General features: G+C 39.6%; 1 protein-coding gene across 1 annotated transcript in view; it reads right to left on the bottom strand.

The window, feature by feature from the left end:
• The window catches only part of KCND2 (potassium voltage-gated channel subfamily D member 2), a 268,944-nt gene that overhangs the window by 18,446 nt on the left and 228,237 nt on the right, over positions 1 to 22,261 (bottom strand). Inside the window, exon 2 of the mRNA XM_029958128.1 lies at positions 3,189 to 3,351. Coding sequence (XP_029813988.1) covers positions 3,189 to 3,351 — 163 coding nt within the window. The remainder of the gene's footprint in view (positions 1 to 3,188; positions 3,352 to 22,261) is intronic.

Genomic DNA, 22,261 nt, shown 5'->3' with positions numbered 1-22,261 from the left:
GCTCCCTGTACTGCAGCAGAAAGCTGGCCTCTCCTGCCAAAATTGGCTGTATTACAAAGTGGGATTTCATGGTAATTATAACAATGTAAGCAAGAGCTTCCTTTAAAATGCATTCAAAATGCAATGGTATATAAATAGATTTCTCTCTTCCATCTTCTCCCAAGCATTAATGTGCAGCATCTTTTTGCCAAAAAGAAACAAGTGGAATTGTCTAATCTTGAATAACTGCAGAAGTCAGTAAATGCATATACTGATGGTCATGTGGTTCTTGAACAATCCTAATATAAGCGACAAAATTTGTCTGCTGAAAATTGCCAGTGCTCCTCAAACTACATTTCAACTCTTTAGCGAAGAACTTTCTCGAGTTTCCTTCCAGCCCAAATGTTTTGCCCTTTCTGAAGCCTACCTTGATTAAACTTCTGTATGAGATACTGATAACATACAGAATATGTATGTTATCATAAATATATTGTATGATAACAATATATCATACAATATTGTATGATATATATTCAGTTCAAACATACAACTGTCTCAAGCTGATGAAAACTGTTGTAGGCAGTGGGAGGTACCACTGCCTGCAGAGGCTTGTGCTGCACTCCATGAAACAGCACCTTCTTTCAAGCTTATGTTCCTCAGCCTTAGAGAACAGAAATAAATTTGAGGCCTAGGGAAACATTATTTTAGAAAATGGTGTAAAGCCTCTATTCTACTGGGTGAAGAAGGAATTTCAAACTTCAATAAAGTGACCTTTTTGCTTGAATATTCTTTTACAAAGCAGTAGAAACCCCCTGTGAAAGGCAAGGCTATATTTCATAGCAAAATATGGACTATACAGTATCCATGACGTGCCTTTTGTTGATTTTTTTTTCAAGTCCAGCAAAGCAATATTCAGTTCAACCTCTCAGTCATTTTAGATTGAGAGAGATTAGCTTTGCAACAGGAGATATCAATGCAACACACATCCGGTGCTAAGTTAATCAGACCTCAAAGCCATTTTCTCCAAAGCAAGAAGGGCATAAACACAGAGGAGATCTCTCATCCTTACTGTTGGCATTGTACTGGGGAGCAGAGCAAAAATCTCTTGGCAGGATTGCCATTCATCATTTCATGTCCCTGTTTGAAACATACAAAGAGCCCACTATTTTGCAAGGAGAAAAAGTCAGTTATTAACTCAAGCAGTTTCTATTCATTTAAGAGATTATGGGGAATAGCAACCAGTCTACCAATCTAATTTTTGCAAGGTATTTTCCTGTGTCTGTCTCTTTTTCACTGACAAATTGTGCTGGTTTTGGATGGTGTAGAGTTAATTTTTCTCACAGTAGCTAGAATGGGGCTGTTTTTAACCTTCCAGTTCTCTCCCTGATCCTGCTGGTGGGGCAGTGATCGAGCAGCTGTGTGGTGGTTGGCTGCTGGCCAGAGTTAAACCGTGACACAAATGTAAAGCAGGCATGGAAAACTCTGTTTTGTAGCATGCATTAGGAGACAGTTCCTATCTGAAGTAAGACTGGTTGTGTCTGCAGCTATTGTGAATGCCCAGAAAGGCACATTGATTGCTGGGATCAAGCAGCATGACTGGCACCATGCTCAGAGGCACAGTAAGGAGCACTGAGTGTCCTGGCTGAGGTGCACAGTTGTTTCTCTGCTACCATTATACAAACAAACAGAAGTGGAAAAGTTCTTGATGAAAAAAAAATGTAGTGTAGAAATGATATGATGTCCCAGCTGTGGAAGAGAGGAATGGACAGCTGGAACTTGGTTGTGGGACAAAATAGCATGCTAAAGGATGGGTGGATTTAGTAGATAGATAAGCAGCCTATATTTTAAATCAAGTTTCTAGAAAGGTATGACATTCCTGTGATATACCTGGTTTCTTTTATAGCCATTTTGCCAAGATGTGGCCATTAAAGGGTGCTGTATCTTCAGCCTGGGCCAATGACTTTCTTGGACATGTACCTCTGTTTCTCCTGATTTTAAGGTATGCTGAGAATGGTATCACTACACACATTTATTTAACTTCTTTTTTTTTCCTTTTTAATGAAGAAATCACTCAAAAAGGTGACCAGAAAGAAACACACAAACATTTTGTATATTTAAACCTGGTGCTGTTGTTGATATTAAGCAAGTGCATCTTGCAGCTGCCTGTGTTCCCTGGTTTATATGTGCAGTCCCCAGCCACAGTCTGCCTGCACACTTCTGCCAGCAACGGTCCTGCTCTCCCTGGATCACTGGAGACTCATACCTCTGAAGAGAAGCCATGGGAACACAAAAAACCCAAGTGGTGACACCTCAGCCTTGGCAATCACGCAATCTATGTGGCATCCAAAGCCTTCTGACTGCCATCTGCAGAGGAGTAGAAGGTAAGGTGTCTTGGCTCCCACACCAGGGCTTCAGGTGACAACAGAGTTTTTCTGAGCTGTCTGGCATCACAGGGTTGGGAGAAGGGGATCAGAACTCGTGCGCTGGCAGTGATGTGGAGATGAAGGTGACTGTCTAGGCTTGGCTGCATCACCCCTGGTAAATACTTCTTCCTGGCTCCTGACCATATGGGCCTGTGAGGGAAACAGTCTTCTTGTAGGTCTAGTGGATATTTTAGGGAGAGACTCAGGAAATCAAGAAAGCTGGAAAAAGAGACTTTTTTCCTGATTGAGCTGTTTATCTGAAGCCTTTTAAGCAAAGTAGAGCTGAGGAGACAAGTTCCCCAACAAGCAGATTCTCTCAGAGGCTGAACTGGGGACTTAAACTGAACCTAGATTAGTGAAGCAAGCTCTTAGCATAGACATTAGAAACCATTATTATGTTTGGGACTCTTTATTTTTTTTCCTCAGAAGACTGTGGTAGAAACAAAGTCTGCCTGAAAAAACACAGAAGAATCTTCAGTTGGTGGGACTGCAGCTATTGCCTGAAAAGACTAGATCTAGTTTAACAAGTAGGATGAATTACCACAATAATAGGTCTGTACATTTTGACAGAAAAGATTAATGATCCAATTTTGGTTTGTGTTGTTTGGTTTTTTTTCCTCACTAAAAATAATACGCCATTTGCATCTAGGACATGGGCTAGGCATGTAGCACATACATAAAGTTGTCCTCTTGCTAAGAAATACTCACTGTAAAGACACACAGAATATAGAAAGTCATATCTTATCTGTTGCTCAACAACATATGGGGGAAAAATGAGAAGCTCACCTTTTGTGCCCTGCGCTTGTCTGCTCGTTGATTCTGGTGGTATATACGGCTGAAGTTGGAGACAATTACAGGAACTGGCAGAGCAATGACCAAGACCCCACTCAGGGAGCATATTGAACCAAAAATCTTGCCAGCTATTGTCTTTGGCACCATGTCACCATACCTGGGTTAAAGAAAACAAAATGCTTAGTACAGACAAAAGCTCTTCTAATTATTGAACTTCATGATGAATTAATCACACAATAGATTTTAATTCTCATGCAAATAATACTTGCTTCATATAACTATTACTTTATGCACATATGCATACATATACAGCAAGTCCACTGTTGTTGCACACACAATTGTAATTTGAAGCTAGTTTTGGGTCTCCTGTCTGTCAAACTATGAGCAGGTAAATCACATGTTTTACCTGCTGTAGTCTTTTCAGGCTGCCTCTATTGCAATGGAGATAGAATGACTTTGCTAAGAATAAAAAGTCAGTGTTGAAATTCAGTCCTTACTCTGCTTGCTGGAAGAACTCATCACTTTCCATTGACAAGATCCTAGAGAGATCACTTGGTAAATTAGATGCTAAACTGAATAATCTGTTGTCTCACTTAAGCTGACATAGTAATTTCATTTAGGAGGGTGACAGATTTTTGCAACAGGTTGCTCAGATCATGAACTTTCTATCCTTGGAGATTTTCAACACTTGGCTAGACAGAAGTATGGCTGACCCAAACTTCTTGTTGTTGACGTGAGAAGCTGGAGCAGCTGAGCTCCAGAGGTCCCTTCTATGGTCTAGGTGAAAGCAAACATGAAAAACCTAAGCTACAAGCAAGCGACCAAACAAATTCTAACTGCAAATCCTGTCAGTGCTCAGAATTACTAGAGCTACCACCTTTCTTTTTGATATTGGATATTGCTTTGTCCCACAAGAAAGAGCATAGTGCTAGTGAAGTATATAAAGGCACTCCAGTGCCAGCTTATTAACAGACATCAGCTCTTTGCATTTTGCCATATTCTGTAGGGCACAAGTATGTAATTACATAATACAGAGTTTAATAAAGAGATAAATTACTTTCAAGTACCATTTGTTTTTTAACTTTACTGGATTTTAAGTTATTATTAAACATTGATTGTAGCTTGTGAGTTTAGTATGTTTGTGGGCATGGAGACAGCACATTCCCTATTACAAAGAATTAATAAGCTGTTAACACAAGATAAGTTAAGAAATAAAACTGCAGGAGGTGCTGTGTTTGGGAAATACTATCTGGAAAACAAAATCTGTTTGGCAGGAACTGGAAAAATAATAGAGAAGAAGGGGAGAGTCTTCAGGTCATATGGTCCAAATTTTGCACCTAATAACAAGAAGGACGGGATAAAAGGGTGAGGACAACAGATGATAGAGAATCTGTACGAGGTTGGAGGATGCCTTCTAGCAATGAGAGCTCGGCTCACATCAAAAGGAGGTTATGTATGGCCTTGTAGGTGAAGATGAATGGTTTGCATTTTGTAAGATAAGAGGAAAGTGTGTAACATAAATATTCAAATAAGTTGTAATATAGCAGATGTAATATAGATGACCAAGTCTTAGACTATTGACATAGATTATATTGTGTAAAATAAATGTTTAGTTGCTTTACCAAGCATACCCAAGTGTAAAATATTCACAGGAAAAAAATACATTAATATTTCTGCCAATAAACCCCATACACTCAGAATTTGAATGCCATTAGCTTCTCATTTTGTGACATGTAGGATTGGATAAAAAATACATAATTTAATAGAATTCATCTTTTAAATTAGTAATATAGCTGGTCTTAATTATAAGATATATAAAACTGCAAAAATACTAGAGAGTCATGCTTTCTTTCACATCAACATTTGCACCTCATAACATAACCATTCTTGATGCTTATCTCTTCCTAAAGCCACAACTGACTATCAACTGTCAGGACTGATGCATGCCCAGCTGTTCTTTCCTTTGGGGCAAGGAAGTGGATAAATGACCTTTCAAGGTCTCTTTGACAAATGGGATCCCCAACACCTAGCTAACCCCATTTTTTTTTCAGGCAGAATGATAGGAAAAGCAGTGGGCATGGGGCCAGGGTGCTGAGCTCTGGGGAGAAGTCCTAGGATCAAATCACTGATAATCCTTTCTGCTTTACAGTATTCATTACTGTTTTACTTCATTCTTACTGATACAATCCAAGTATTTTCTTATATTGAATCAAACTGTATCAACAGAAAGCTATGTAAAAGGCAATATATATTTACACATGCCTGACACAACCAGATTTTGAAATGCAAAATTTACACATGCCCCAGTGCTAGATCTCTTAAAATAGATCTCTTAAATGAGATTTCTAAACCTTCCTAAATATTTAAATGCTTATCACTTGACATGTTAAATTGCTGAACGTCCATAAGCTCACATTGTCACTGATGGCTGCTGTGGACAGAAGGCATTCCTGGCTCTAATTAATTTGGTTTGAAGTTGCTCAGGGATATAGTTCATCCTGTTTATAATGTGACAGTGTAATTACATGAATCAAGTTCAGACTGAAGCTTAAGGAGTTATGACAGGAACCATTAGCTGATCTATCTCTAGCATTTCAATGTTTATGTGTGGACTTACCCACTGACATAAGCAGATGGCTTTTCACAATATGTCAGTGTTACAGAGTGAAATAAAAAAATCAGGGTTTTTTGACACATGAAGGTATTTTTCAATGATTTTCTCACCTTCCAGAGAAAATTACAGGCAGATGGATATACTGTTTATTTTAAAATAACTTGCTTTTGGTTATTTTTCTATTTCAGCTTGCATAAGTTTAATAATGTGACATTTTCCAAAGGTAATGTTGCTTGTCTATTGTTCAGTGTTAATAATATCTTTCACATCATTAATAGTTCTTACATAATTAGTTTTTCTCCTGTTGCTGACCACTGTGTTGGAGATGTTTAAATAAAATTATGGTCAGAAAAAATTACTTCAAAGAAATTAGCCTTTCTGCACAGGGTGAGAAACATATTTACTTACTTTTGTGACAAAACAGAGTTTTTGCTTCATTTACCCTAGTTGGCCTTGCTCTCCTCTGGGACAGTGATACAGATTTTAGTCTACTGTAGGCATGATCAGAATCGTTAATGAAGTTCCGCATCCTGCATTAAACATTACCTTTAGTTATACCTCATATATCACTGAACACCACCAGTGGAAGTGGATAACAAAAAATTAAGGGAAAATTCCTTCCTTTACCCCAGCTACAATTGCTTTATTCCTTGGAAAGTCTAAACTAAAAAAGAATGTAACTACATTTTGAGATGGAAGGGAAGCTTTGTGGTGCTTTTATTTCAAAGAGGAAAAATTATACTTGATCTCTTAAATAAATTCTACATTCTGCAGAAAATCTGATTTCTTCAGTCATAGAGATACAACAAATGTGGAATCTTATTAAGCAATTTTCACAGACACCCTTTTCAAAAGGGAACTATTTCAAGGTTTTATCTAGTGCTATTCTGCTTGTCTCACTGCTCTTCAGGCTGGAACTGCAAGCACATTCTCCTTTATTTGCTTTTTTTCCTAGTTGCAGTCTTTTCTTAGCTTTGCATATAGTCTGTTCCATGTATGTCTATTATTGTGGCCAAAGCTCAAGCCAGTCTTTGGGCATTTATGATTTGTACTGACAGTCTAATTTTGTAATGTCAAAAGTGTCATCCCACTATTTAATGTACTGGATGAATGAAGAAAAGGAGATATCATACTGATCCCAGATATCAGTCAGGTGCATTCTACTTCAGTAGCCAAAAAGGGAAGGAAAAAGGCTATGGCAAACTAGATCTGTCAATCAAGTTTTATCAAATCATAAGTCAGAAACAACATGACCAAGCTAATGCCTAGGTTTCACTAGATGTAGTCCAGACAGGCCAGACATGTGCTATTGCTTTCAGTCCACAGGTATCTGTTCACTAAATGACATCACACAGGGAGAGATGGATGGATGGGATGGGTAGATTTAAAGGCATGTATGTTTGTCTCAGTTGTTTGTATTCAACAGGTGACAGACTACTTTTGCACAGTTGACTCTTTACTGCATGACAAGACAGCAAGCCAGTGGATTCCTTCATTTTGCAAATACTGGATTTTTCAGAGTATTGATGTGAGTAAAACAGGCCTGATGTAGCGCTTTGCATGACAGATGGGGGGGCACAAAATGCAGCTCGAATCACACACGGAAAACTGAGCTGTTGCAGGAGCTTGGGAAACATGAATGTATTTGGGTTTACAAAGGGTCTATCTGTAATCTCAGCATTGCTGTGTCAGAGCCTACCCATGGACATTGACTTGCCAAGGCAATACTGCTTTCCTGACTGGTGAGTGGAATATTTCCAGTGTCGCATACCCATAATTCAAGAAATCTCAGGCAACACAGGCTGTATTTGTGGCATCATCAGCTATTCATCTTATTCCTGAATCTAAAGAAAACCAGTTTTTGATGGCTCTAAGTTGCAATATTTCATAAGTCAAAGGTCTTAAATATAACTGAAATAAATCATATTTTTGGCCATTTTTTCTTGATGTGAGCAGAGAAGGTATTGTCTTTAATGATCTTAACAAATGAGAGGGACAATGCTGCTTTTTTAACTTCTGTTTCTTTGTGTGGACACAGAAATAATTTTTTTTTTCCAAGTGAAAAATAAGTGTATTGTGGAGGTTAAAATAGTGAACATCAGAAATTGTAATTTAGCAATATTTTTGTGTATGTTACACCAGAAATTAATACATGGAATATCTCACTTTTGGTCGAAACCCCCCAGGTGACCTCTATACCTACAATATGAAATTGTAGGATATATGTAGTGGGAATAAATCCGAGATTTGAATTTTCACAAAGCTCAGATAGTCTAGGCTGATACTGACAGATACATAAAAAGAAAAAAACTGTCAGAATGAAAAAAAACCCTCTCTGTGATAGGCTTTCCTGACACTAGAGGGCGTAAACGCCATTAAAAACAAATGCAAATGCAGAAACATTTTAAAATGCGTGTTACAGAGACATGTGTCCTCTCCCACCTCCTTCGAATTAATTTACATTCTTTAAAGAATTATTACATTGATTGAGGTCTGTTGTCTGCTCCCATATTATTTGCTGAAAAGAAAAGCTAGTAACATTTTTGCTTTTCAAACATGTAAAACATGTCAGAAAATAATGGTTGTAAAATAAATGAAAAGTTGTTAAAATTAACTTGGTAATATTTATTTTAAAAGCAAGGGAATTTATGACCAAAGAGCAATGAAAACAGTACAAGATCCATGGAAACTAAACAATCTTTGTAAAAGATTGTAGAAGCCAGCATGGCTCATTTTTTTCATGTTCCGGAGACAAATCACTGGAGTTGATTAAGAGAATGGTGCCCTGCCTTTCCAGGGCAAGAATTGTCTTCCCACCCTCCAGGTGCTTGCTCTGGCCGGGGTTGGTGCTTTACCCAGCTGGGTGGGATGATGATGCTTTGCTGTCTCAGCTAATGGCTCTTTCCTCTTCTCCAGGAGAAGCCCGAGAGGCTTCTCTGGTGAGACTCTCAGAGAAGATTATACAGCTGCTCATCAGCCCATGAATTTAGGCAGCCAGCCACCCACCCACTTGGGCACATGCTTACATCCCAGCATAGGGGAGAAGGCAGAAAAAGCAATTCCCATCCTTCCTGACACTAACAATAATCATTATGAATCTGCAGCCTTATGGTCCTGATTTTGGCCAGGTCTGAAAATAGCCTAATGCTTTTGGAAGAGCAATTTCTAATAATGCAAAATATTGCTGGTAGTGTGAGGTGCAGAACCACATTACATAGATTACTTCAAATTTTATTCCAGCCTAGGGAGATTCTGCATGGAATTGCATATAATCTTCCTGGCTGGTTTTACTGCTATGAAGGGCCCTCTGCTGCAATAACCCTCTCTTCTGCTCGGTGGTGATGGACATGGTCTCCTCTGGGTCCACAAATGTTCCTCCAAGCGTGGGCCAAAATGATCATTCATGAATGATGAAAACCACATCTGCTTCTCAAAAGTGGCAGTACTCCCTGGGCTTTCCAGCCCGCAGTGCAAGAGAATTAAAGTAGTGCCCCTGCACCTGGCTGGGTTAGCAGTTTCTGAAATACAAAATTTCTAATAAAAGTCAGGGTGATTTGGGGTTTTCTTTTGCTTGTTTCGTTTAGTTTTGTTTCTATGTACACCAAGGATTTCACCCAAGAAGGGTAAACAGATTTTCACAGTTGGACTTCAGTACTTTGAGGTCAAAACACAGGAACTTTTGCATGGAAAAGTTAAATGCTTGACCAAGGAGACACTCCCAGCTTCTTGCAGTCAAGACCAAGATCTAGATAATCAAATTCCCTCTGTTCTTGTTTACCATAAAATATTAAATTCAAAGAGGTAAAAATATCTTTTGTTGTCATCAGAAAAAGCTAATATCCTACCTGATCCTGATCAAAGCATCACAGGAGTACAATGTCTAATTTATACTGCATGGGGGCTGTTTAAACTACCAGAGATATAGTTCAGCTGACTCCCAACAGCTGCATTACAGTCACAGACATACTACTAAGACGGCATTTTGGTTTGTGTTTTTTCTCAGATTGCAGAAGCAAAAATGAGCATGTTTGTTTTTAGGAAAAAGAGAATGTTTCTGAATGGATCCGACACTTTTTATGAATAAGAAAAGTAACATAGCAGAAAAACTGTTCTTGATGTAAAACTTGCAATCTGCCTCTCTTAGTGTTCCCTAAATAATGTGGTTCTACAAGGCAGTGGCCATCATCCACAGTCACAGGTGAAAATGTGCCTTTTTTAGAGTTTGCAATCAAAGGGAGCTTTGCCCAACCCTTCACACAGTACCAGGCTTCCATGGCAAGTGCACTTGCCCTCACTCTACGTGTCCCTGCCAGTGCCTGAGTCTTGTCCTGCCTAAATGTGACACTCACACTGTGACAATCACTGCAGAAGGTCTCTGCAGGAGAAGCTTGTGCTTCCAAACCCCTTTGGATTCCTTTTTTTTTTTTTTTGTTTAAAGTGATGTAGTCGTCATGGCCCATTATAGAGCACCACAAAATTGTGCTTCCATTTCTGTGATGGAGATGCTTACCTGGTGAGAGGTCTGTCATGTTATTTGGTGGGATTTAATGCTTAGTTCAGTGGATGGAGGGCAGTAAAATTCATCAGCTAGACTGCCACACACTCCACAAAGGAGGAGTGACTGGTGAGCTCTGCCTTTGTGCTCTCATGGGCATGTGAATAAACCAATCTCAATTAACTCCCTTCACAGGTAGACTGGCTTTGGAACTAAGCAGATATGATGCAAGGGAGCAAATATTAGTTAACCACTTTAACTTTGAAACCGTTTAAGAAAAGACCATCAGTGAAGAATGGAAACTAACCATTCTGAGAGTAGAAAAAGAAGTGCTATGCATAAAGCAATAGTATAGACACGTCAAATTACATCTGACAATTGCTAAATGGGGTCCTTGTCTAAGGAGAGTTCTGTAAATTGTTATAAAGCTGTTCCCTAGAGCCTCCAAGCTGCTTGGTAACTAAATGCTGGAAAGTTGACACTAATTAGTCATTTATTTCAACATTACATCCAACAAGAGATAATATAAATTGCTACTGGTAATAATTTTAAGTGGAATTTCTAAATAAGCATTTCAACTGTGTTGCCTTAAGGACTCAGCCTGTACATTTACAACTTGAGAAGTATTTAAGTTGCTGTTTAGGAGCTAATTCTTTTTTTTAAACATGATTGTATGTGAATGTGAAATGAGACAGGGTTAGAGTTGAAAGAATGACTCAGAGGTAAGTAAAAATGACTTAATTTCTTCAAATCATCTTTACTCCTAAGAATATGATAGCTAATTAACAGTGAATTAAGTTATTACTTTGTTGTATTACTGCTGTTAATTCTTTAAGATACCATGGTGATGAGCGGGTAATAAATGCTTAGCTGGATGATGTTTCCTAGGATGGTACAAATGCTTACAGGAAGAATATACTTTTCCACTGTCCCTGTGCATATTCTGGGGCCTGATGCAGATGTACCATTTTTTTCATTCTACTATATGTGAAGCCAAAAGTAACTCATAAGAAAAAAAAAAGACAATTTGATCCTTGCTCCTGTAACTCTGACTTACTTCACAAAGAGAAAATATTCCAAGGTCTTTGCTTCTAAAGATCAATGAGTTATATTTTTTAGGACCTACTTTTCCAACAGTTCTTTTGTCAGTGCATGCACTCCCACACAAACACATATATAGGAAGGACTGACCAGCTCTCTCACGGCTTCCAGATGAACTAAAGAATGCCAGTAATAGTTCAGACCAAAGCTTCACCTAGCCTAATTTTCAGTCTCCAAAATTTAGTCTGAAGCAAACAAACACATAAGGAAAAAGAATAGGCTAAATATACATGATAATATCATTGAATGGTCTTCCATCCTTCAACCACTCACAAATAACTGAAGTACCAGAACTGTATTTTTTTTTTTCTGTTAGTGATCCTTAGTTGGTTGCACTTCCACAGGCTTTATTTTGACCTCTTAAATCCGTGCATATTTCTGGCATTCACAACATGGTTTGGTAGTTCCTTGGTCAGTGTTCTTTTGACTGTTCTGTCTTGGGTTCTTGTATTCAAAAAACATCTGGCAAGTGTTCTCTAGCCATCCTCCTCCTGCCTCTTGTGTTTTCATACCTATTTACCTTATCTCTTTCCTAGGATGACAAGTCCTACTATGTTCATACAGAATCTGCTCCCCATATTTTATCATGCCTTTTGCCCTTTTTTGAATCTCCTCTAATTTTTTACACTGTTTACAGGAAAACAAGACCAGAGCTACACACAGTTTTCTAAGAAGAGGTATGGACCAGTTCAGAATAGCTTATACTTCTGGTCCCAACTTGTACAGTGAGCCACTGTTATTCTCAATGTTAATATGTGATTTCTCACCCTTGTTATTTCTCTGTCCAAATCTTTGCTGGTGGGAGCTTCCCAGTTTTCTATCACTGACTGAGAAAAAGAAGCTACTGGGCTTCTGGCACAGCATGAGATTTTTGATAACTATCGTGACATAATTTGTACAAAATAATTGTTGAAATGGCATAGCTTGCCCAGTACCTGTGCTAACCAGAGAAAGAAAATTCACTCCTAGATTTTTACCAATATTTAGGTTAAAAGGAATGCATCTTTGTTTATCCTATGGATATGAATTTTTAGTCCAGATTGGTTTTGTTTTTTTCCCTTCCCTTTGTTCTTTCATAAAATCCTTTCCGGGGAGAACTGGATTAAAAAGCAATATAATGTTAAGATACAGTGTTTTATATCTCATGGAGAAATGGACAAATATGAACCAGAATGCATGCACACCAATCTCAAACACTCAGTGTTTTAAATAAATTTATACACATACAATAAAGTATAAAGAATTTCCAGCAGTTCCTGGTTGAGGCATTAACTGGAAGCAACATGAACACATGACTACAAAAAGCCCCACCTTCAAAAGTACCATCATCTCCAGCTACTCTTCACATCAAAGGTTAGGGGTAAAAGACAGGTAATGCCTTCAAGTGAAGGTCTGGCCATGGTGCTTAGCAATGACTGAATAAAGGCTCCACAGTACCAGTGGTAAATGAGAGCAATGTGACATTTACTGATTACACCAAGGCTGGCTTTAAAGAGAGTCTTGTTGCCAGCTCCATTGATTCCCAGCAGGATGGACTAGAGTTTGACACATCCTTCCTGGGAAATGATTCCAAAGCAAACTGCTAAATATCACCCACCTATAAATATCACCCCACCCGGTCTTGGTTCATTGACACTCTCTGTTCCTTCAGACACCTCATGAGCCTGTGGAAGATGACAAACTCAGATAATTCTGCATCCTTCTAGGAACACAGTATTGGTAAAACTTTTCAGCATCATGACTAAAATTAGGATTGAGCTGTGAAACACAAATTTTGGTGCAGATTCCAATGTACTTTCTGCAGCCCAGGGGTATGTTTTGATGTGCCACCTTGTTCCAGTAGAGATGAGAATTTTCCTATTAGCGATGTGATTAGGCATATTCTGGGTCCAGTGTTCGTCCCAGAAATATTGCTGAAAATTTTATGTAATTAATTTCTCCTACAGACTTTCTTTTAGTTGCAATACTTATGCTAAATAGCAGCAAAGTCCAAACAAAGCATTGATCTGCCAACCCATTCCTAAATTTCTCTTGAGTATATATTATCCATCAGATAAAACTGCCCCAAGTATAAATTACATTAACACTAGAAAAGCACTGTGAAAGTTTGCAAGGACAGTCATGCCTTTTTTTGTGACAGCTACTGGGCACAGCACTGAGATCTGTGAGCTGATTTCTCTTGGGAATCAAATTTACCTGCTCCCATGTTCAAGTAAAACTCTGACTGACAAGAGGTTTTAGCCACTGCAGGCTTTCATGCTGTTCAGCACTCTAATGGGCAGGTCAAGGTCTAGGAATGATTCTCAGCAAATTTGGAACTCCTTCTGCCTTTTTTTTTTTTTTAGCAGGACCCATCCCACACAGAAGTCTGCTGCCTTGGGGCCTAGGAAAGGGATATTATTAGGAAACTTTGATCTGGTATGGCTCTCTCTAACTACTTCCCTCTATGGCCAGTAGTGCTGAGACTGAAGAAAGGAGTTCTACTGCAATCAAAAGGAACTTCAGGACACTGGGGCACTTGGTCAAAGAAGTATGTGTACAGGTTCTCCTCAGTTCCTTCTGTACAAGGGGGACATACTGAAAGGACCATGAAAACTAGCCTGATTTTCCTAGTGGTGTTCCTCAAACTAGCCTGATTTCCAGCTTAGAGCTCTGGTGCCATAGGTGGAATTTTGGTTTTTTTGACCATGGAGTGGTTTATGTGGCACCAGGCCTGCTGAGAACAGATGGGGTCCACCTGCTACAGAGAGGAAAAAGGATTATGGCCCATAGTCGTCAGGGCTGATTGACAGAGCTTTAAATTAGGTTGGAAGGGGATACAGACAGGCTCACTAGAGATGAGCCTAGGAACTGCATGCCTATGTTGGAGGTGAAATACCAGTTGAATTGCATCTACACCTATACTACAGGTGCACTTATACTTGCACACAGTATGGGGAACAAACAGGAGGAGCTGGAAGCCATTGTGCAGCAGGAAAGCTATGATGTAATTACTGTCACAGGAATGTGGAAGCCATTGTGCAGCAGGAAAGCTATGATGTAATTGCTGCCACAGAAATGTGGTGGGATGACTGTCACAACTGGACTGCTGCAATGGATGGTTATATGCTCTCTAGAAGCGATATGCAAAGTAGGAGAGGTGGTGGGGTAGCACTGTACATTAGGGATTGTTTTGATTGTATTGAAATTAATAATGATGGTGATGATGACAAGGTGGAGTGCCTGTGGGTAAAGATCAGGCAGAGGGTCAGCAGGGTGGATGTCCTGGTACAAATTTATTGCAGACCACCCTACCAGGATGAACAGGCAGATGATACATTCTACAGGAGGCTGGCAGAAGTCTCACAATCACCAACACTTGTAATCGTGGGAGACTTCAACTTGCTAGATGTCTGCTGGAAATACAACAGAACAGAGAGGAAACGGTCCAGGAGGTTCCTGGATTGTGTTGAAGATAACTTCCTGACACAGGTGGAGAGTGAGTCAACTAGGGAAGGTTCCCCACTAGACCTGTTTGTGAGCAGAGAAGGACTAGTGAAGGACTAGTGGATGATATGGTGGTAGATGGCCAGCTTAGGTACAGTGACCACTAAATGATAAAGTTTTCAGTTGTGGATGAAGTGAGGAGAGGAGCCCACTGAACGACCACCTTGGATTTCCAGGGGGCAGACCTATTTAGGAGATTGATTGACAGAGTCCCTTGGGATTCTGTCCTGAAGGGGAAAGGAGTCCAGGAAGGCTGGACATGCTTTAAGAAAGAAATCTAAAAGATATAGGAGCAGGCTGTCCCCATGTGCCTTAAGATAAGAGGTGGGGAAAAAGAATACCTTGGTTAAACAGAGCGCTTAGGCTAGAACTCTGGGAAAAAAAGAGAGTGTATCACCTCTGGAAGGAGGGGCAGGTAACTTAGGGTGGCTACAACCATGTTATGAGGTTATGTAGGGAGAAAATTAGAAGGACCAAAGTCAAACTGGAACTTAATTTAGCCACTGCAGTTAAAGACAACAAAGAAAGTTTCTATAAATACATTGAAAGCAAAAGGAGGGCTAAGGATGCAGAAGTAGCATAGTGTCAGGAAGTGAGGAAAGGCTGAGGTACTTACTGCCTTCTTTGCCTTAGTCTTTAATACCAAAACCAGTTGTCTTCAGGATACCTGGCTCCCAGAACTGGAAGTTAGTGATAGGGAGCTGAGTGAAGCCTCCATAATCCAGGAGAAAATGGTTCATGACCTGCTATGCCAATTAGACACCTACAAGTCTATGAGCCCAGATGGGATGCACCTAAGAGCAATGAGGGAGCTGATGAAAAATCTCACCAAACCACTTTCAATCATTTACCATCAATCTTGCTTAACTGGAGAGGTCCCAGTTGACTGGAAATTAGCAAATGTGATGCCCATCTACAAGACTGGTTGGAAGGACAACCCAGGAACTACAGGCCTGTCAGCCTGACCTTGGTACTGGGAAAGGTCATGGAGCAGATCATCTTGAGTGCCATCACACAGCATGTACAGGACAGCCAGCATGGCTTTATGAAAGTCAGGTCCTGCTTGACCAACCTGATCTCCTTCTATGACAAAGTGACTTGCTTAGTAGATGAGTGAAAGGCTGTGGATATTATCTATCTAGACTTCAGTAAAGCATTTGACACCATCTCCGACAGCATTCTCTGGGACAAACTGGCAGCTCACAGCTTGGACAGCTGCACTCTTGTTTGGGTGAAAAACTGGCTGGATGGCTGGGCCCAGAGCATGGTGGTAAATGGAGTTACATCCAGGTGGTGGCTGGTCACTGGTGGTGTTCCTCAGGGCTCAGTACTGGGACCAGTCCTGTTTAACTTTATCAATTATCAGGATGAGGGGATCAAGGGCACCCTCAGTAATTTCACAGACAACACCGAGTTGGGTGGGAATGTTGATCTGCTGGAGGGTAGGAAGGTTCTGCAGAGGGATCTTGACAGACTGGATCAATGGGCTGAGGACAATATTGTGAGGTTCAACAAGGTGAAGTGCTGGGTCCTGCACTTGAGTTGCAACAACCCCATGCAGTGCTACAGGCTTGGGGAAGCGTCCCAGCAGAAAGGGACTTACTGTTACTGGTTGACAGCTGGCTGAACATGAGCCAGCAGTGTGCCCATGTGATACCATGCCCCATGGCATCCTGGCTTGTATCAGAAATAGTGGCCAGAAGGACTAGGGAAGTGATTGTCCCTCTGTATTTGGCACTGGTGAAGCTGTACCTCAAGTACTGTTCCAGTTTTGGACCACTCACTCCAAAAAGGATATTGAAGTGCTGGAGTATGTCCAGAGAAGGGCAAGGAAGCTGGTGAAAGGGCTACAGCACATGTCTTAGAGGAGTGGTTGAGGGAGCTGGGGTTGTTTAGTCTGGAGAAGAAGAGGCTCAGAGGGGACCCCATTGCTCTCTACAACTACCTGAAAGACGGCTGTAGCATGATGGGGCTCAGTCTCTTCTGCCGTGTCTCAAGGGAAAGGATGAGAGGAAATGGCCTCATGTCTCATCAGGAGAAATTTAGATTAGATATTAGAAAAGAAAAATCACTGAAAGAGTGGTTAGGCATTGGAATAAGTTGCCCAGGAAGGTGGTGGAGTCACCATTTCTGGAAGTGTTCAAGATGTGGCATTTTGGGATATAGTTTATGGGTGGTTATGGTGGTGCCAGGTTGATAATTGAACTAGCTGATCTTGAAGGTCTCTTCCAGCCTTGATGATTCTGTGATTCTGTAAAGTTCCCAGATTGCAATACAGGTTTGCTTTCACTCATTGGCACACTTTCCAACTTAAAAAATTCCTAATTCTTCTTTCACATATTTAGTCCAATTAGAGAACACTAGAGTTTAATATGTCAAAACACTGATACTAGAAATATTTCAAAAATGTTCTTAAAATAATAAACAGAATTATTTCCTTGTCTTTAAAAATAGTCTTCCTCCCAATTTTCTATTTATTACTTGTTTCACTTCACATATTTTCACCTCACTTGAAAATAGGCTATTGTATCATGTTCAGTGCTGGCCAAAGCTAATTTTTTGCTTGCTATGCCAAGCTAATTTTTTGCTTGCCAACACAACCACCAATGGACCTGTATAATTTTTACATTCCTTCAGGCAGAGCAGAAAAACATGAAATAGCTTTTGTCAGTGTGACACTGCTACTGGCCTAAGTCTCTAAGGATCTCTGCCAAATATTGAACACTTCACTTAATTTTTCTCTAATGCCTACTCTAAATCTGTTCAACCAAGTGTAAAAAGTACTCATATATTTTTATACATAAACACATATATATATTATACGTATATATAAATATACATTTAGATAAGACTAAGAAATTTTCCTTTAAAATAAAAAATAATTCTTTTGTAAATCTTTTGTGCACTAGAAGATTTCTCACAGTCCAATGTCTTAGTGTCCCTTTCCAGCTAGTAGTCAGGAGAGTAATTTTTCTGAGAACATCTGTTGTTATTTTGCCTCTGAAATTCATCTCTTTCCTCATTCATGACATTTTTTGTGCCTTTCTATTTAGAATATATTTGAGAAAACACATCAGTGGAAGCTGCTAGCTGCAATGAACTATTTCTTTTTTTTTTTTCTTGGTCTAATTATCTTTTTTGCTCTTTTCCAATTTTCAGAGATTTCTGAACTTGCTCAGATAAGTCCAGAAAAAATGAAACAACTCGTACTTCAAGTCTAGCAAAGCAAAAGCCTCTTCTGAGTTCAGTCAAGGCTCCTCACAACTCAGTTTTCCATCAGTGTTAAATCACCCCAAACCTTGAAATAAGGAGGTGATTCTATTGCCTGGCAGAGTAATCAGTTTCAGCTGAGCATAGTTATATCCCCTTTCTTGCAAAGAAACCAAGAGCCTGTGTGAGCTGCTCTACCCAGGGACAGCTTAACCCTCACCCTTCCAGCCGCCAGGCACTGCCTCTGCAGGCTGTAAAAGCTTGTTGTTATATTGTTTATGTAATTTAAATAGGGAAATTTGCAACTATTGCCACTACAAATTAACTTATTGAATCAATGATTTTGGAGACTGACGTCCTCTTGTCATCAGATTGTGCAGTGTGGAGTTTGACTGCTTAACCAAACCAACTCTGAGTCAACATAAATTTGAGTGGATAACTTTGGATGTGGAAATGTAGCAGCATGCTACAAAGAGTAGAAATGGGTCTGCCTGCCTCTGCCAGTTTTGATAGTGCGTTTTGTAATGTGACCTCTTGTGTGCTAGTAATTGGACTCAAGCCACCAATGAATCTCTGAACATTAGCACACTGCAATGACACAGTAATGACTTTCTGTCACTACTAACCCCATTCCTATTTGAATTCATGTCCCATGACTGAGAGGTTCTGTATTTCACTACCAATCCTCTGAGTTGTTCAGGCATAAAGTTTCATAATGCTTACCAGTACCATTCTTTTCACAGGTAGCAAAGAAATAAATTTTTTCATGTGTTTTCTCAATTTTTAAGAAATGTCTCCCTCTCTCTTGCATACAACATCTAAAACGTTTGTGTAAGAGCCTTTAAAAAATCTAACTTTTTAGAGATCACGGATAATCTTTGAATATTCTCATGGATTGCTCAGAAATGGAGCTTCTGAATCACTATATGTCCCTTACATCACATTTTTAAATGCCAATTCTGTAAAATTTCAGTGTTCATTAAAAAGTCTGAAGCTTTGTAGAAAATTTGCCAGATGCCCAATAGTGAAGACAAGGATTTTGGAAGGTTGCATGAGACTTTTTTTCCCAGAGTGATGTGAGTATATATTCCCTACATGCCAAGGAATCATGCTATAGGGAATGCTGGAAAGGGATTTTCTCAATCTCTTCCTGTGCAGCCTGTGCTTCATAAAATGCTTAAATATTCAGCAAGCCAAGCCTGTTTTAAGCGAATAATCAAGCTATAGTTATAAGGTCTTGTATATTTTTTTACTAATTAATTTTAATTTTTGAATTGTAACACATAGAAAATACTTTATCCATCAACAGCAAGTAGGGCTTTTGGAGACCAGAGCTTTCATGGAGGGTCAAATCCCTCATGCACAAAGTCTTTTTGATCCCAGCTCTCACCAGGTTGGTTTGACTGCACTGAACACCAAGGCTGGAACTGAGAGAGAACACCTGCACTACTTCCCTGCCTTTTGGTAGGAAAGCCATATTCTATCCCCTCCCTTCTTCAAGTTTTGAAAGACAAACCTGTTTTACTTAAGATGGTGGCTCAGTATATATTCCTGCAGGACGTAGCCCTCCTTGCAGCATGGATCCAGATTCTGTGAAGGACTAGGAATTCAGTCTCACAGCACTACTCTGGCTTTTTTTCCCAACAATTAGCTTACACTGACCTTCCACAGAGGGCAAACTCCATTTTTAGGTGTCTAATTCTCTTGTTATTATTTGGCACAGCCTGTCTGCAAATCGTTATGCCTAGTAATTAGATACTGCAGTGCTCAGGGTTGTGACACAAGACTTTCTGAACCATTAATATTATGCCTCCATGTAATTCTTTCCCTTTCCAAAGTTTGAGTGTCATGCTTAGAGAAATGCTGTGGTGTGTCAGACATCAGCCTTAAAGCACTGTAATAGTTGTTTTTTCAGTAGAGATTCCTGTTCTGCAAATGAGGGCTCCTTCTGCTTATCCACCGAGCAGTGAATTCCCCAAATCAGTGATTCCTGAACATTTTGAACCACAAAACAGCTTGCTTTGAACTACTGTGAACCTTTAGAATCGCATTGTTAATTGAGAACACTATAAAAGTAATATACTGCAGATCATTTATCTTGTCTCTGCAGGCTGTGTTTTTGGACCCCTTAATGTAAACAAGTAAAGCTCCTCCTGACCAGCACTCTGGCCATAGCTGAAAGATTATTTCCTGAGCTACTCCCTCCAGCTTGACCTCAAGGTCCACAACAGCATCAAAGAATAATCTACCAATATCTAACTGTCTCCACTTCAAATATATCTATATTTGATTTATTTATCTTTCTGTATGTCAAAACCTTTCGAGAACTCTAACCAATACCTGGCAGTTCTCATGCTTAATTTTGCCTGTGCTGTTCGCTGAAAATTTTGTCCTTGGATTTTAAATTTCTACTCAGCCTTTTGGTTCAAACTGTGTTTCTTTTATCTCTACAACAACAGACACAGTTTAATGAGGACTGCCAAACTCTCTCCTTTTTATGCATTTTCAATTAGTTTTGCTTCTCGCTGAGTATAAATCACTTTCTAGAGACCTTTATATAGCAAGTCTTCTGTCCTTTTCTGCTGTCAGGCTTGTTGTTTTCAGTGTGTTGAACACTGATTTGCTTCCTTTTCTCCTTGACTTTCTTATCGTAGGTACTTTCTTGTTTGTTCCCACATTATAACGACACAACTTTGGGGCTGGAGCAGGAATTCTGGGAGAAGAGAGGCAGTGCTGTGGTCCTGGTGCAAACAGACTATACACCTCAAAGCACTGCTTCTCCATGAAATGTCTGAAAATTGCCCCCGGGTGTCCCACGGATTTTTGTCTCTGTACAGAAGTGGTTTGTCTAGGGAATGGGTGAAGAAATGATCTCTTGGCCTTGATGGTACAGAAGCGGAGGAGTGATAGGCTTGACTGCATGTCACTGTGGATGTTGTGCCATGTTGTGCACACTTATCTCCAGAAGTGACTGCTACTCTCCTGTGGGAGATAGGACTTGGTGTCTCATGATTGCAAGGACTCTTAAACTGACTTATAGCCCAGAGGTGTACCACACTAAAAATCAGAGATGTTCAATTTTTTTCAAGAGTAATTTTTTTCAAAAGTAATATTTTCAAGTGCAGCATAACTTCTGATGAGTGATGAGGACTGGATGCTAACCTCATCACTTGCAACTACAGTTTCACTTATTCTAGAGGGCTTTTTTAAGAGTATCTGCTCTCAGCTCTAAGTGTCTGATGCTTGTGATCTGGCTCACAACCTATATCTGATTGCAGAGGAGACCCAACCAATGCTGATGGTAATGCTGTTTCTTTTGATAATAAGGCACATTACTTAATGAGGTAATTAGCATAGTTTGTATTAATTTGTCTTCTGCGAGAGACCTCCCATGCCTTTACAGAATATAAATGAGAGAGCAGAATAATCTGCTCTCACAGTTGTACCCATCTCTTGTACCCCACTTAACTTCACCTGGTACCAGACCAGAGGTTCTCCTTGATGCTCTATCTCTCTTTTCAGAATGCTGCTTTCATCCCCAGCTGCAGTTGCAAACATCCTTGTCATGGGAAGAACATGAATCTGCTCCACTACCACAGCCAGAATGCACAGCAGCAGGACAGATAATTATTGTCTTTTTAAGTTCCATACTTAGGATTCCTTCTAGCACTACAAAAACTGAACTAATAAAAATTTTCAGAGAAAGATTATAATTATTCAAGCATCTGAGACTGTTTAGTCGTGTGATCCTTTTACTGTGACTTCTGTAATATTTTCTGGCTTTTCTCTGGTGCATTTTAGATCATCTTTTGCCCTGCTGATAAATTTTAGAATGTGAGATCTCAGTTACTTGTGCTGAAGAAGATAGATCAGTTCTGGGTTTTAGACAGCTAAAAAACCACTAAAATAATTTTCCTTGCTTTCAGAGTAGAGCAAATTTTGGTTGTAAATATTAGGAAAGATTTTCATTCTTTTTACTCAAAACTGTGGTATTACAGGCTCACATGTCAGATAGCAATTCAAGCCCTCTCTCCAGGCCTTTCTTTCTTTAATGTGCTCATCAGTATTAACCACTAGATGCATTGCCTTTGGAGCCGGAAGATCTCTATGTTCTATTACCAATATTATGTCTTTAATAAATAGGCATGCAGGTATATCACT

The sequence above is a fragment of the Manacus vitellinus genome, unplaced genomic scaffold (assembly GCF_001715985.3).
Source record: "Manacus vitellinus isolate BGI_N305 unplaced genomic scaffold, ASM171598v3 scaffold_13_pilon, whole genome shotgun sequence".
Taxonomy (NCBI): domain Eukaryota; kingdom Metazoa; phylum Chordata; class Aves; order Passeriformes; family Pipridae; genus Manacus; species Manacus vitellinus.
Note: the sequence above shows the minus strand (reverse complement) of the source record. Positions and strands in the feature narration are given on the sequence as shown.